Consider the following 14665-nt stretch of genomic DNA (forward strand, 5'->3'; position numbering starts at 1 on the left):
AATCTCCAATCACAACACCTGCACAGAGACAAGAGGAGAATCAGAAAACAGAACAAGAGGCAAAAGTCAAAATAAAATATAGGACATGGACACGATCACTGTCAGCGCAGTTAGTGCTGAACAACATTTGCACACCTCAGAGGAGCCAGGATTTTATCTTCTCTCTTAGATTCACGTGATGGAAAAAGACAGTTGCTGGACTTTTGTGAAGATGTTCCACCTTTGATCCATGACACTTAAGTTCTAAACAGAACGCATGTGGTGGTTGGCACACTATTATCAAATAACAAGCCGAGGTGGGAAAAAAGGCGTGGGTCATTGCCATCACTAGGGTTTTACGGGTGAAGCCACTGTGAGACCTTGCCCCATCCTATCATGTCAGGATGGGGCGGAGTTTGACATCACCAGTTCAGTTGTTGGTAGTCAGACACTGGAGACAGCACAGCCACATAACACATAAGAACAACTGCAAAATGAGACGGAGTACAATACGACACAAAGCTGGAAAACGGAGACGGCTCAAGTACAGCTCGTGTCTGATACTCGCATACTTGAAATAGGCAGTGGGCATGTGAACGTGAAGCCTGACTGGAGAGGGTCATGAGCTTAAGGTTTTCAGGGTTTTTGCTGTCTTTGGGAGATTTGGTTCTGTTAGGGTCATCAGGCTGGTCTTGGAGACAGGACGAGGAGCTCAAACTAGAACTGCTCATTTTCATTTTACTGTAAGGGGATTTAGGCACCTGATCAGGATCTACTGATATGCGTGACATCCTCCCAAAGGAGGTTGATGTTTTTGGATGCATGGGCACCTAGACTAACTTGTTTAGCCTGCTGACTCCCAAACCCGAGCTTTGATGAGGTCTAGGACTGAGGTTAGGCTTTAAGTTCTGGCTCACTGGTTTCTGCCAAAGGTGTTGAAAAGGGGTGAGGTAACAGACTTGGTTCAGACAAACACCAAACTGGCAAAACTGCTGGTTTAGAGGAATACTGCTGTGAAGTAAAGTTTTCTTTCATTGGAGTTAACTTGTCCAAACCAACAAAAGTAGTCCAGACCAATAAGTGGGCTGTGGTATCCTGTTCCTAATGAGCCCAATCTCCATCTCCCCCCATTTGCTTCCTCTCACTTCTGTACTGTAAAAAAGAGACCGTGGATTATCTGTCTGCTACAGTACACTGAGGAAAATAGAAAAGAGGTAATAGAAGCACACGGAATAGAAAATGGGAGATTCGTTGTGCTGAGGTTGTGAAAAGAACAGGAAGGGGAGAAAATGGAAAAGCGAGGGCAGCACAGAAAAAACCGAAGCGACAGAAAAGAAGGTGACAGTCAGTCAGAGTGTTAGGTTAAAAAAGAGGACGAAGGGAGAGAGCTGGAGGTAGATTATGACTGGGCACAATCCTCAGCCCTCCTCACCTCTTTTGAGCCACATGCTATCCACGATTACTGAATTCCTGCTTTTTCACTCGGCTGAATGCTGCGATGATTTGCTGACATCTCTCGAACACATTCCTCTCAAACAAAGTCTCAGCTTTCTTCGTCTGCCCGTCCACCCACTCTGCTGAATGGTCTGTGAATATGCAGCATGTGTGGGCTGCAGCCAGGCTCGGGGTTACATTTCAAATGGCCAAAGTACTTGAGGAGCGCTTGATTTTTGGCTGCAGTAAGCACACAGTTGGTTAGACAGACTGTCCCTGAAATATAACTTTGAGGGCTCGATCTGTGCAAGCAACCAATCTGCACCCACCACAGACCACAAAGTCCGATTGATTAGAAATCTGCACGCCATTAAAATGGTGTGGGAAACTTTCTTAAACAAGCAGCAAACACTTTGAGAAATAGAAGATTGTGTTACTCGTCTGGGACTCTGTTCAGTGTGTACCCCACTTCATGTCCAATGCATGCTGGGATAGGCTTCAGCTCATTACAAGCCAGAAATGGATAAGCACTTCAGGCACTTGGGTTGAACCTTGATCACATAACTGTTAGTATAAAAACCCCAAACTGAGCCGGACGGATGCAGCCAGGTCTGCTGCGTCAGACTGGTATACACACACACACATACACACACCTTCTTTCACACGACAGAAAGGACAGATGGGGTAGCAGGTCAGAGTTCCTGGTTCAGGGTCGTGGCAAAGGAGCGCTGCATGGACAACAGAGCTAAATGACCTAAACCAACCTGGACTTTTTGGTATCTTAGCAAACATCATGTCTGAAGTGGCTTTCCAGGAAATTTTGGCGATATAAGTCACGCAGAAACATGCTAACATCAGACTGTGATCAGTGTAACGGTGTAAAGATTGACATGTGAGCTTAAAATATAACATCATTATATAAGTCGGGGTTTTTTTTCACATCAACTTTTTCTTTCATTTCTTTTACTTTATTTTAAATATTTTTTTATACTTTATTTTTTCTAAAATAAAAAAATCTTAACAGAGTTGAGCATTAACCAGTGTAAAGATTTCATTGTGTTTATCAGACTAAAAATCTTTCCTCCTCTCCTCCCAGGTGTCTTCCCAGTGAGCAACGCAACCCTCAATAATAACTGTGACCCATCTGCGCTGGACTGCCCAGGTACCAAACGATCACGCTCTTTGACACAATGGCTGAAAAGACTGCTTTGCCCCCGTGAACGTCCTCTGTTGTTGTTTGTTGTGTGTGATGTTCACGGCCAGACTCGCACCGAGCATTTGAGCATTTCATTGTAAAGAAAAAGGTGTTGCCAGGAATCTTTAATAAGTAAATTCAATCAGTTTGTTAAATCGAAGTTTATCAAACGATAATGTATTACTGTCTGTGGTCATGCATACTCTTCTTCTTGGACCAAAGAACCAGAAACAAAAAGACCCTGTTCTTCTAACAGAAATTTTGAACTGATGGAGTTACAGATAACATCATTATGTTGGGTAATGCCAACTATTGGAGATTATGTTTTGGAATTTCAGGAGCAGGACCACGCTTCCAAACACGCTCCTTCCGGTTGTCATTTACTGTATATAGGTTCCCCCAGTTCTGCAAGCTGTTCATTCGTGTTTACGTGCCCCACCCTCCCTCCCTGTTCTCAATTCTTTAACTTCTTCATTTCTATTTAGTGTATGGGGATCTGCCAGGCCCGGGAGACATTGCCAGTCCCCTTCGAGGCCTTCCCCAAACCGCAGCTCAATTCATGTCAAAGCATTTACTTTTACCTACTAAAACGCTGTCGTGGGCCCAACTAGTGAAATCATATGTAAAACACAAATGACAACGAACATTTTTGATCAGTTCTTCCTTTAAATGAAATAATTGCATAATTTCATACATCATTTTTATTATAAAGTAAAAATGGTAAAAGACTATTGCAGGTAGGTCTCCGTAGGTCTCACAACAAAATCAGCTGTAAAATTTTGTCGTAATGAGTCACTGACTTTACCTTTTCTGTTACATCCGGTTGCTTAGTCCAGATCACAGTGACAGACACGCTCACACCAGTCAAAGTTCATTAGAGCTTAGTCAGAAGTGAAGAACACAAAAGTGAATCTAGCACAACATTAACCTTTTCAGATAAGTATTTGCTCAGAATAGCTGATTGGCAGATACCAAGAATAAATTATGGGGTTCTTTAAACATGGGGTTTGTGCCATTGCATCACATCTCCTGGTTGCATTGATGTCTTTTTCCTCTGACATTAGAGCTGTCAAAACTGTCAAATATCTATTAGTCTCTGGTCTTGGTCAGCTCTTTACACTGTGTTACAGTTTGGTGAAAAATGCAAAGGCTGTAAGGACCTCAGAGGAAGTACGAAGGGAAAAGAGTTTTGACCATGAAAAAAATATGACAGTTTGAGTGTTTGAAGGCGAATGAAATATATACAAGAGCTATAGTGCTGGGGCTGAACCTGGCAGTGTATACACTTTGAACTGTTGAAGTACAGAAGGCATCGTACAGCCTTGACGTCTATATAAAAGTTTTCCTCAGTGACCATATGAACTTTTTATAAAGGTAAACCAAGTGCATCGGTGCCTACACTTATTCAGCTTCACATTATGATGGTTTTTGCTGTCAAGCTTTGCTTTCCACCTTGTGAAGAAGTGTCTAAGGGTCAGGTTTTGTGAGAATGTGCTCATTGTCATGGAGTGCAGTGTGGCAAGCAGGAGTAGGACCCAAAATGCAGGACTCAGACTCAGGGGATGAACTCAAAATCACAGCTTTATTTGCTGGCAGGAAAAAACAAACTAAAACTCACAGGGAAATAAACTAAGACTCACGGGGAGACACAGGGAGATCCACACATCAAGAGGGGCGACGCGACACTGACTCAGAGAAACATAGGGTTTAAATACACTGGGAAGTAACGAGGGGAATGAGACACAGAAGGAGAGCACAGCTGGGAGAAATCAGAACTGACGAGACAGGGAGCAAAGTAGGATACACTCACATGAGACACAGACCTTCAAAGTAAAACAGGAAGACGCAAACTAGACTAGGGGAGACAGAGCAACTAAGAAACAGACAATACCAACAACAAAGAGACACAGAGGGGAGCTTCTAAATACTCAGAGAACTAAACAGAATACAAGAAAACCAAACAAAAACACTACACTAAAGAATAAGCTGGGACAACAAAGTGAACTAAGAACATAATACAAAAAACTCAGAGGCACAAGAAACTCAAAACACCGGGTCACTGACCCAGGACCGTGACAGTACCCCCCCCTCCTCTCAAGGGCTGGCCCCAGACAGCCCAACAGGAAAAACAAAAGACAACCCAACCAGGGCGGGCGGCGGGGGCCCAGGACGGAGGGCCAGGAACAGAAAACAAAAAGCAGTGCACAGGAAACACTGGAGCCCAAGAAAGCAGCCCAAACACAGGCCAGTTCTGGGGGCCGGCCGTGAAGACGGCAACAACAGAAAAACAGTTCGGGGGACCGACCCGGAGGTCGCTGGCACAAGAATTCACAAGTCAAACGGTCGGGGGGCCGACCAGGTGGGTGTCACAGGTGACAGAGCTGGTCCCAAGGCCGGCCGTGCGGAAAGCAACGGCGGCGACGACGTAGAGACGGTTCTGGGGGCCGGCCGTGCGGAGGGCAACGGCGGCGACGACGTAGAGACGGTTCTGGGGGCCGGCCGTGCGGAGGGCAACGGCGGCGACGACGTAAAGACGGTTCTGGGGGCCGGCCGTGCGGAGGGCAACGGCGGGGAAGCAGTTCTGGGGGCCGACCGTGCACATGGCGGCAATGGCGAGGAAGCAGTTCTGGGGGCCGACCGTGCACACGGCAACGGCGGCGGCGCAGGCAAAACCAATCAGGAGGCCGACCACTTGGAAGGCAGCGGCAGCCACTGAGCAGGTCCGGAGGTCGGCTGCGATGCCAGCGGCGGCAACGAACTCTTTCTGGGGGCCGTCCCCGAAGGCCATGACGCCAACTCAGAGGCCCGGAAAACGGCCGGCAGAGGCGAGGCGAAACAGGTCGAGCTGGCTCTGACGGCGGTGTGGCAACCGCAGGACCAAACGAGGCAGGACCAGACGAAGGCGAAGGCGGAGCTGGAGCCGGACCAGACGAAGACGAAGGCGAAGCTGAAGCCGGACCAGGCGAAGCTGATGCTGAAGCCGGACCAGGCGAGAATGGAGCTGCAGGCGGCGGCGTGGAAGCCGGAGACGACGGCGTGGAAGCCGGAGACGGTGGCGCTGCAGGTGGCGGCGAAGCTGCTGCTGCAGGCAATGGTGTGGAGGTTGCAGGTGTTGGAGATGGTGGTGGCTGAACGGTCTCACCAGAACCGTCAGCAGACATGAGGATGTGCTGGCTGGTTCCTCCCGGACCCCCAGCTGAAGAGGCAAGAGGCTGGACGGGCGACTCGGGCCCTCCAGCTGGAGCAGATGCAGGGCCAGATGCAATAGGGACCCCTGGCTGAGGGTGAAGATGAGTGGCTGACTGAGCAGATGACAACGCTAATGATTCCTCCACTAACTGAGCTACTGACTGGGTTATGGACTGTAACAAAGCTTGCAGAAAATCCGATTGTGGTAGCCACTGAGCTATAGATAGCAGGGGTGAAGACTGAGCTATGGGTGACTGAACTTGAGATGAAAGTGATGGTGGTGGAGTTGGTGACTGGGCTACAGGCGGCTGCTGAGCAGGAAACCCTGGACACGGAGCTGCGGGCGGCTGCTGAGCAGGAAACCCTGGACACGGAGCTGCGGGCGGCTGCTGAGCAGGAAACCCTGGACACGGAGCTGCGGGCGGCTGCTGAGCAGGAAACCCTGGACACGGAGCTGCGGGCGGCTGCTGAGCAGGAAACCCTGGACACGGAGCTGCGGGCGGCTGCTGAGCAGGAAACCCTGGACACGGAGCTGCGGGCGGCTGCTGAGCAGGAAACCCTGGACACGGAGCTGCGGGCGGCTGCTGAGCAGGAAACCCTGGACACGGAGCTGCGGGCGGCTGCTGAGCAGGAAACCCTGGACACGGAGCTGCGGGCGGCTGCTGAGCAGGAAACCCTGGACACGGAGCTGCGGGCGGCTGCTGAGCAGGAAACCCTGGACACGGAGCTGCGGGCGGCTGCTGAGCAGGAAACCCTGGACACGGAGCTGCGGGCGGCTGCTGAGCAGGAAACCCTGGACACGGAGCTGCGGGCGGCTGCTGAGCAGGAAACCCTGGACACGGAGCTGCGGGCGGCTGCTGAGCAGGAAACCCTGGACACGGAGCTGCGGGCGGCTGCTGAGCAGGAAACCCTGGACACGGAGCTGCGGGCGGCTGCTGAGCAGGAAACCCTGGACACGGAGCTGCGGGCGGCTGCTGAGCAGGAAACCCTGGACACGGAGCTGCGGGCGGCTGCTGAGCAGGAAACCCTGGACACGGAGCTGCGGGCGGCTGCTGAGCAGGAAACCCTGGACACGGAGCTGCGGGCGGCTGCTGAGCAGGAAACCCTGGACACGGAGCTGCGGGCGGCTGCTGAGCAGGAAACCCTGGACACGGAGCTGCGGGCGGCTGCTGAGCAGGAAACCCTGGACACGGAGCTGCGGGCGGCTGCTGAGCAGGAAACCCTGGACACGGAGCTGCGGGCGGCTGCTGAGCAGGAAACACTGGACACGGAGCTGCGGGCGGCTGCTGAGCAGGAAACACTGGACACGGAGCTGCGGGCGGCTGCTGAGCAGGAAACACTGGACACGGAGCTGCGGGCGGCTGCTGAGCAGGAAACACTGGACACGGAGCTGCGGGCGGCTGCTGAGCAGGAAACACTGGACACGGAGCTGCGGGCGGCTGCTGAGCAGGAAACACTGGACACGGAGCTGCGGGCGGCTGCTGATCAGCTGACGGAGCTGCGGGCGGCTGCTGATCAGCTGACGGAGCTGCGGGCGGCTGCTGATCAGCTGACGGAGCTGCGGGCGGCTGCTGATCAGCTGACGGAGCTGCGGGTGGCTGCTTCTGCGGTGATGTGGAAACGCTGGGTGAGTCGGGTGGCACGATAATAATCCCTAACATCTTATAGAATGCCTGAGCAGGTGTAAGCTGGTTGCTGGTAGGCTCGTAGTAATCCTCCCGGGACCGGCTGGAGCGTCTTCTGCGAGACCGGGGCGTCCGCGGGGAGGAAGCAGACGAGTGGGCCGAAGGGTAGGCTGCTAGCGAGGAACGGCAGCACGGAGGCTCTCCAAGCGCCAGCCAGGTCCCGTCAAAACGGGAGCTGCGCTTCCACAGTGAGTCCGCTGGATCCATTACTGGTCGCGTCGTTCTGTCATGGAGTGCAGTGTGGCAAGCAGGAGTAGGACCCAAAATGCAGGACTCAGACTCAGGGGATGAACTCAAAATCACAGCTTTATTTGCTGGCAGGAAAAAACATAAACTAAAACTCACAGGGAAATAACAACCTAAGACTCACGGGGAGACACGGGGAGACACGGGGAGACACGGGGAGACACGGGGAGACACGGGGAGACACGGGGAGACACGGGGAGACACGGGGAGATCCACACATCAAGAGGGGTGACGCGACACTGACTCAGAGAAACACAGGGTTTAAATACACTGGGAAGTAACGAGGGGAATGAGACACAGAAGGAGAGCACAGCTGGGAGAAATCAGAACTGACGAGACAGGGAGCAAAGTAGGATACACTCACATGAGACACAGACCTTCAAAGTAAAACAGGAAGACGCAAACTAGACTAGGGTTAGACAGAGCAACTAAGAAACACAGACAATACCAACAACAAAGAGACACAGAGGGGAGCTTCTAAATACTCAGAGAACTAAACAGAATACAAGAAAACCAAACAAAGACACTACACTAAAGAATAAGCTGGGACAACAAAGTGAACTAAGAACATAATACAAAAAACCCCGCTTAATTGAATTTTGAACATCCTGTTTAGAAAAACTTTCTAAATGGTAAATGGACTGGTTCTTATATAGCGCTTTTCTACTCATCTGAGCACTCAAAGCGCTTTACACAACTTGTGCATTCACCCATTCACACCCATTCGCACAAGCACATCTCTCTAAGTGCTTTATAGCTAACATTCACACACATTCATACTCCAATGGATGCATCGGAGAGCAATTTGGGGTTAGTATCTTGCCCAAGGACATTTGGCACGCAGACTAGGCGAAGCCAGGAATCGAACCACCAACCTTCCGATCAGTAGATGACCTGCTCTACCACCTGAGCTACAGTCACCCCTACAGTCATCACCTAAATGAAAGCAGGCTCAGGTTTGGATCGAGATCCTTGGCTTTCCCCAAAGCCCTGAACATATTCTAGCCTTTAAGCATTCCCAGTGCTGTCAAACTGCTCTGAACAGTGAAGAGATAGTTTGTTCAAGGATGAATTTGGCAAGAGGTGAGAAGATCAACATAATTGTGATCAACAACTTTGTTTGTGGTGTTTCTACAGAACCACATTTAATGATACTGCAGGCCGGTCACATTCTGGTGATGTCAGAGTTTTGGAATTTGGAAGCCAACGCTGCATAATTTGAAGAGCACAGCTTGTCCTTACCTAAACCTGCAATAAACCCTATGAACTTCTTCACGCTGTCATTGACTTTGACAGTTTTTGTGACACAAACCTCGTTCTCCCAGGTCAAACGCCTGTGCTTGACTCCTTTGTCCAGGGTTTATTGTACTTCCTAAAGCTTTTCTGCCAGAAAACCCTCAGTGACCTCCTGATCATCACATCTGTGTTTGCTGTTAGGTCCTTCTGTTACCGACTGGTGCATAACTGTTAGTTGGGACATGAAGAAAACAGTTAGTAATTAAAATTTCCAACATTTACACTGAAGATTTGGTGAATACACAAAAAGAAGATGAATTTTGGGTCAGTTTTCTTATTTAAAGCAAACATATGAGAAAAGAGAAAGTCGTGCAGATTGCAAAAACCTTTGATTTATGGTTTTGGGCTTCATATGTGACATTAATGAGCCTGGACAAGAAAAGAATGGGAATGGAATCTCAGTCAGATTCATTCAAAAGAGGACATTCTTGAAATGGAGACAGATGCTTCACTCTCCTTTATTCATTTAATCAGCCTTCATAAGTTCAAGTGGCTGATAAAGGAGGAAAGAATAAAAATAGGCATTTGGCCCATGTCACCTACTCTCACCAGTCCACGTCGATCTGCCAAGAATCTATCCAGGAATGCTCGGTTAATGACATTTTCTAATTCCAAAATAAATCATACCCGAAGAAACAAAATAACGTTTTTAAAGCTATATCCCCCAGGGTGCCATTCAGCTGCTGCCATAGCCATAAAAACTGGAATGCTGTCCCTGCACAGATTGTGGCCCTTGAGGAAAATGGACCCCCACCAGTTTCTTTTGCTCAAAGAGGTCACATGATCCAAGACTTACCAGTGAGCTCTGGTCAGAACAGTAGCTGTGGGCCAACTAGTAATGTGACCCAATTGACCCAATGTGAAATGTCAGTTCTCACACTGTCTAGAACTATGGAAGCCTCAGAGGGACATACTGTATTTCTGAAGGTCAGTTTTTGTGCAATTGCGCCATGAGAGCATGGAAGTAAAGCCAATTAAACTACAGTTTGTGTTGCAGGATAGAAATTAAGAGCACAGACAACTCAACAAGCCATGAGAAAGGGTGATAATATAATAACTCGTAAGCTCGATGGAACAAAGAATAAATGGTCAGCTGAAGAGTAGAGCTGTTAGAAAGTTAGGGTGGTGGTCTGAGGAGTGAAGAAGGCCTGAGTGGGTGTGCTTCAGTGGGTGAAGCTCATTCAGGTGTAGCTGTCCTGAAAAACATAACTCTGACTTCTGTTCGGGAGATGTAGGTGGAAGAAGTTAAATGGAACCACAAGTGAGTGAGCAGCATTGTCTTTTTTTTCCCAAACACATTTGACTTCACTTTAACTCTGAAGCACAAACTTCTTTTCATGAGTAGACTTTATCACCTCTTGTTTCAGTCCACCTCTGAAATCCTTTTGATGGTACAGAATTCATTGTTTCAAAACCTCATCTGTGACCATGCTTAGACTCAAGGCTTTCCACATGACATAATCAAACTTAATCTGTGTAAACCGTCTCATGGCTTTAAACCCTTTGGTCAGAAAGAGCTTGGAAAAACTCTGGAGACTGAGCTGTGTATGTCAGCTTGACGATGGCAGGAGAGGAAGCTCGGGACAAAATAAAAATAAATAACCGGACTGTGTGGTAAGTTTTGACAGCAGCCACAGTCTCAGCTGTTAAATCCACATCACTTGGTTGGTTGCTGCTGGTTAGCGTGATTATGTTGTAAGCGGTACACAGACCCACAGTCAGCTTTGATTGAAAAAAGAGAGCTTTTATCATTATGACTTCATAACTGTTGAATAATTTGCATTCTTTATTAACGATGCTGAGAACACTTGAGAAGCCCAGATCCAATACCCCTACTGTGTACATTTAAGATGTTCATTCCTCATCACATCCATTTATCATCCTTTGCATCTGTTTCTCTCTCATCCCATCACATTGTCACTACCACCAGCTGTTTCCTCTCCTGCCACCTCATCCACTGACTCCACTAACACCATCTACACTACTAATGCCAACACCCACGGTAAGCAACCCTCCTCTTCATGCAGCCTCTGTCCTTCATTTCCATCTTCACCTTCTCCACTTCCTTGTGCCATTTTTGTTCCGCTCAGTGCTTTTGCTTTATCATCACCTCGCGGTTCCTCCCCCTACTTTCCCTTCTTCCTTCCATCTTTTTTTAAATGATTATTAAACGTTTTTGGTTTGTTTTAAGCTTCTGGATTTTTCAGTCAAATACCTTTTCTGTAGAGGCTTCCCCTTTTTTCCTCTGTTTCGTCTAACTCTAATTTAGGATAAACTTTTTAGGGTTCATCCAACATCCACAAAGAAAGACCTTTTTATGGAACTCAGTTATAGTTAATCACCACAAAGCCGTTATTCTTAATGGTTTTCAGAGAGATTTCCCTCATAAAAATCTCAAACCTTTTTAGCTCTGCCATGTTTGACCTTCCAAGAAGCCATGAAAAGTAGCTTGAAGCTATTTTGCCCCTCTAAGATCAGTTTGGTCATTCTCTTATTCATTAACTACCTGTGAGAATACTCAACTAATTCAGCTCTGATGAACTCGTCCGCTTGACAGACGAGTAAATTATCTACTGCTGCATTTGAAGATGGAGTTCATCAAACTTTTCATTAGTCAATTAACCTTTCTGTCGTCTTTTTTCCAACTGAAAAGTTGTAGCTCTAAATGAACGTTCCCAGGAATTTATGAAAAATCAGCTCTCTGTATTTGATTAGGATAATAAGAACTTTTCATTCTTAATGGAATTTTAATGAAGCACCGATATGTGCTGCTTACATTATATATATCTGTTTGTAATGTGTGCATGTGAGAGCTTTAGACCTTCTGGGACATTTGCACTCAAACTGGACTTTGGGAAAAAGCACACGCTCACGCTAGCATTAAAACCACTTTGTTTTTGCATGTGTCATCCTCTCGTCCTGCCTTATCCTTTGATTTGTCATCATCAGTCCTCTCTACCATCACTCCATCTCCCAGCATCCTCTCCACTCGCATGCCTCTAACCTCTATCATCAGTACCACCGCCACTGCTGCAACCAGCCCCTCCTCTTCTGGTAAGGCTTCATCTGCTTTCATGTTTGATTCCTGTGCAAAACATAACAAAGATAATAATAAATGAATGTGTCCCCTAAACTATTAAGTTTACGATTAAAAAGGCTGAACAGGAAGGCCCAAAAATGGCCGTTACCTCTAAACGCTAATCCATAAGACTAATCAATGGGTTCCAACAGAACACATATACACTGTGTGTACATGGAGAAATTGTTACTTGAAAGTTATATAAGGACTTTTATCTCCCAAGTGTCATCAGGCTAAATAATTTTGCCACCTTTTCAGGTGGACCCCTCCCAGTCTAGTCATGAAAATTAAATACCAGTAAAATTACACATCTAAGTTTTATCATAGGCTTCCTTCAGGTTGGCGCATAGCTTATTGTATCTACAGACATTCACATGAAGAAGAAAATCTTCACAGGATTTATGCAGTCCTGTTAAACACTGCGTGCAGCCTTACCAGCAGGACAACAACAGTTTAGTCTTTACCTGCTGCAGGTGAATTCTACGACTCAATGGCCTTGTCATTCCTAACATTAAAAGTTTACCTCTCCTGTGACTACATAACATTTAATCTTTAATCAGTGGTGTTAGAGAAACAGCATAGATAGAATATTCCTGTACCAGTTATTGTTCTGGCAGTCGACCTTTGACCTCAACAGTGAGTGGTAACAGTTGTTTGTGTTAGAATAACCTGTTCACTCAGCAAGTTTCACATTTCTCATAATGCATCATTAATGTGTCGTTGAATCCAAGATACTTTTGTGTTACTGACATAATCCAATCTGATCTAATCAGTTTTGCCTAATACTACCATCACCACCACCACCAGAGCTCCTACCTCTGCATCTACCGATACTAATGTTTCTGCATCCAGCAGCACAGCACATGGTAAGGTAGCTAACACTATCTTCATATACAGTGTTGTCAGTAGCTGCCCTTCTTTATGACTCTGTTAACAGCTGTTTTTGTTGTAATTAATCTTTTTTTAAAAGAAAGATTAAAAAGCTGCTACTAAAACCCAAATCCAAGTGGACATGATGTTAAATGGTCACAGGATTTTGTAACCATCATACGAAACACTACTTTTTTTCCCAAATGATGTGACTTCAAAGTTCAAAATATTGTAGTTTTTATAAACTAAAATAATTATGTAGTCATATTTTACAATCCAGTAATGGATTTGATTCAAATTAGTCTTAGAATAAGGAGAGAAAACTCACACATGTGGAAAAACTCGTATAAATTGTCACTGAGTGAGGTTTTTATGTTTTCATGAATGTGCTGTAATGACGGGTAGTTAGAAGAAGAAGTGGCATTTAAGGCCTTTCACTGCCTTGTAGTGAATGGGTCCTTTCACAGATACAAAGCGAGGTACCAAAGAAAGTGGCGTTCCAATCAATAACACGCTGCAAGCTTTTTACATTTTATTCTCACTTTGCTCTTACTCTGCAGTTTTAGCGTCCAGGTTAAGCTTACTGTCTAATGTCTAATGTCTGCACACCATCCTGCTAACCATTATTTTTATTCATTTGTAGTGTTTCTGTCTGTATGAACTTCGTCAGCTACAGAGAAACAGTGTATACATACATTGCTTGGCTATTAGACATCTCACACATGCATGCTATGAATCAGGTAATAAGTCCACTTGTAACGCAGTTCCCTCATCAAGTCTCCAAAAACCAAATTGTTTTTCATCAGTATCCAAAAACCACACCATCCATATGGCTTATGCATTCTGAAAACTTCACTTAGATCCATAAATTACCACAAATATATAACCAACAACAACAATGTTCATGCTTTAGTCAGTTCAGTGATGTATAATGTTTTACTGAAGACTTACACATCAGACCAAATACACCCCAAAAAAATAAGGACATGAAGAAACTACAGCATAGCTTTAGTTCATTGTTCTGTCCTTTGGTGGATAATGTCTGCAAAGAGAATAGGAACTAATAGTTCAAATATATATTTATTATATATAATATAAGTGACTGGTGGTACAGACAGAAGGACAAGGTAGGATTTTAACAAATGTCACGTTTGTAAGACAACAGTTTTCTTTTGAATTCAAAAATTGAAATTGCTTATTAAATAATCAAAAAAAAAACCAACTTAAATTCAACTTACAATAAAGCATACAGCATCGTATTGACGTCTCCACAGTTTAGGTTTGTTTTACCTGCTGTTGTTCCCATATTGATGCATTTTGAATGCATTAATATAGGATGTAGTCCACTGTGAGTATTTTGAATCGGTTGTTATTCTGTCAGTGTCACTGTGTTTTTTTCGTTTTCCCTCCAAAAAGCAGCTCTTTTACACAAACATACCGACGACATCTAATACAGACGTTCATATGTTGCTAGCTCCTTTCATTGCTGCCTTTTAATCCTTACAATAAAAGCCTCGCCCCAAAACACTGCTTTATTTTACATTTATATTTACACTTTATTTTACTGTTGTTGGATATTTTGTGACCTGCTCATTTGTGACAATTGTTAAAAAAACAGTTGAGGGTGCACAGGTACGTTCACACCAACTTTTCTGGGTGCGTTCGGTCCACTGTGAGGCCCTGTGCTCGTCC

The 14665-nt window shown here is 46.1% G+C and overlaps 1 protein-coding gene across 4 annotated transcripts in view; it reads left to right on the forward strand.

Annotated features, from left to right (window-relative positions):
- Window positions 1-14665, forward strand: part of adgrg6 (adhesion G protein-coupled receptor G6) — a 105099-nt gene that overhangs the window by 46825 nt on the left and 43609 nt on the right. For all 4 annotated transcript variants that reach the window (XM_006793425.3, XM_006793426.3, XM_006793428.3 and 1 more), the window contains one exon: window positions 2510-2575. In XM_006793425.3, coding sequence (XP_006793488.2) covers window positions 2510-2575 — 66 coding nt within the window. The remainder of the gene's footprint in view (window positions 1-2509; window positions 2576-14665) is intronic.

Source organism: Neolamprologus brichardi, chromosome 15 (assembly GCF_056152115.1).
Source record: "Neolamprologus brichardi isolate AB-2024 chromosome 15, ASM5615211v1, whole genome shotgun sequence".
NCBI lineage: Eukaryota > Metazoa > Chordata > Actinopteri > Cichliformes > Cichlidae > Neolamprologus > Neolamprologus brichardi.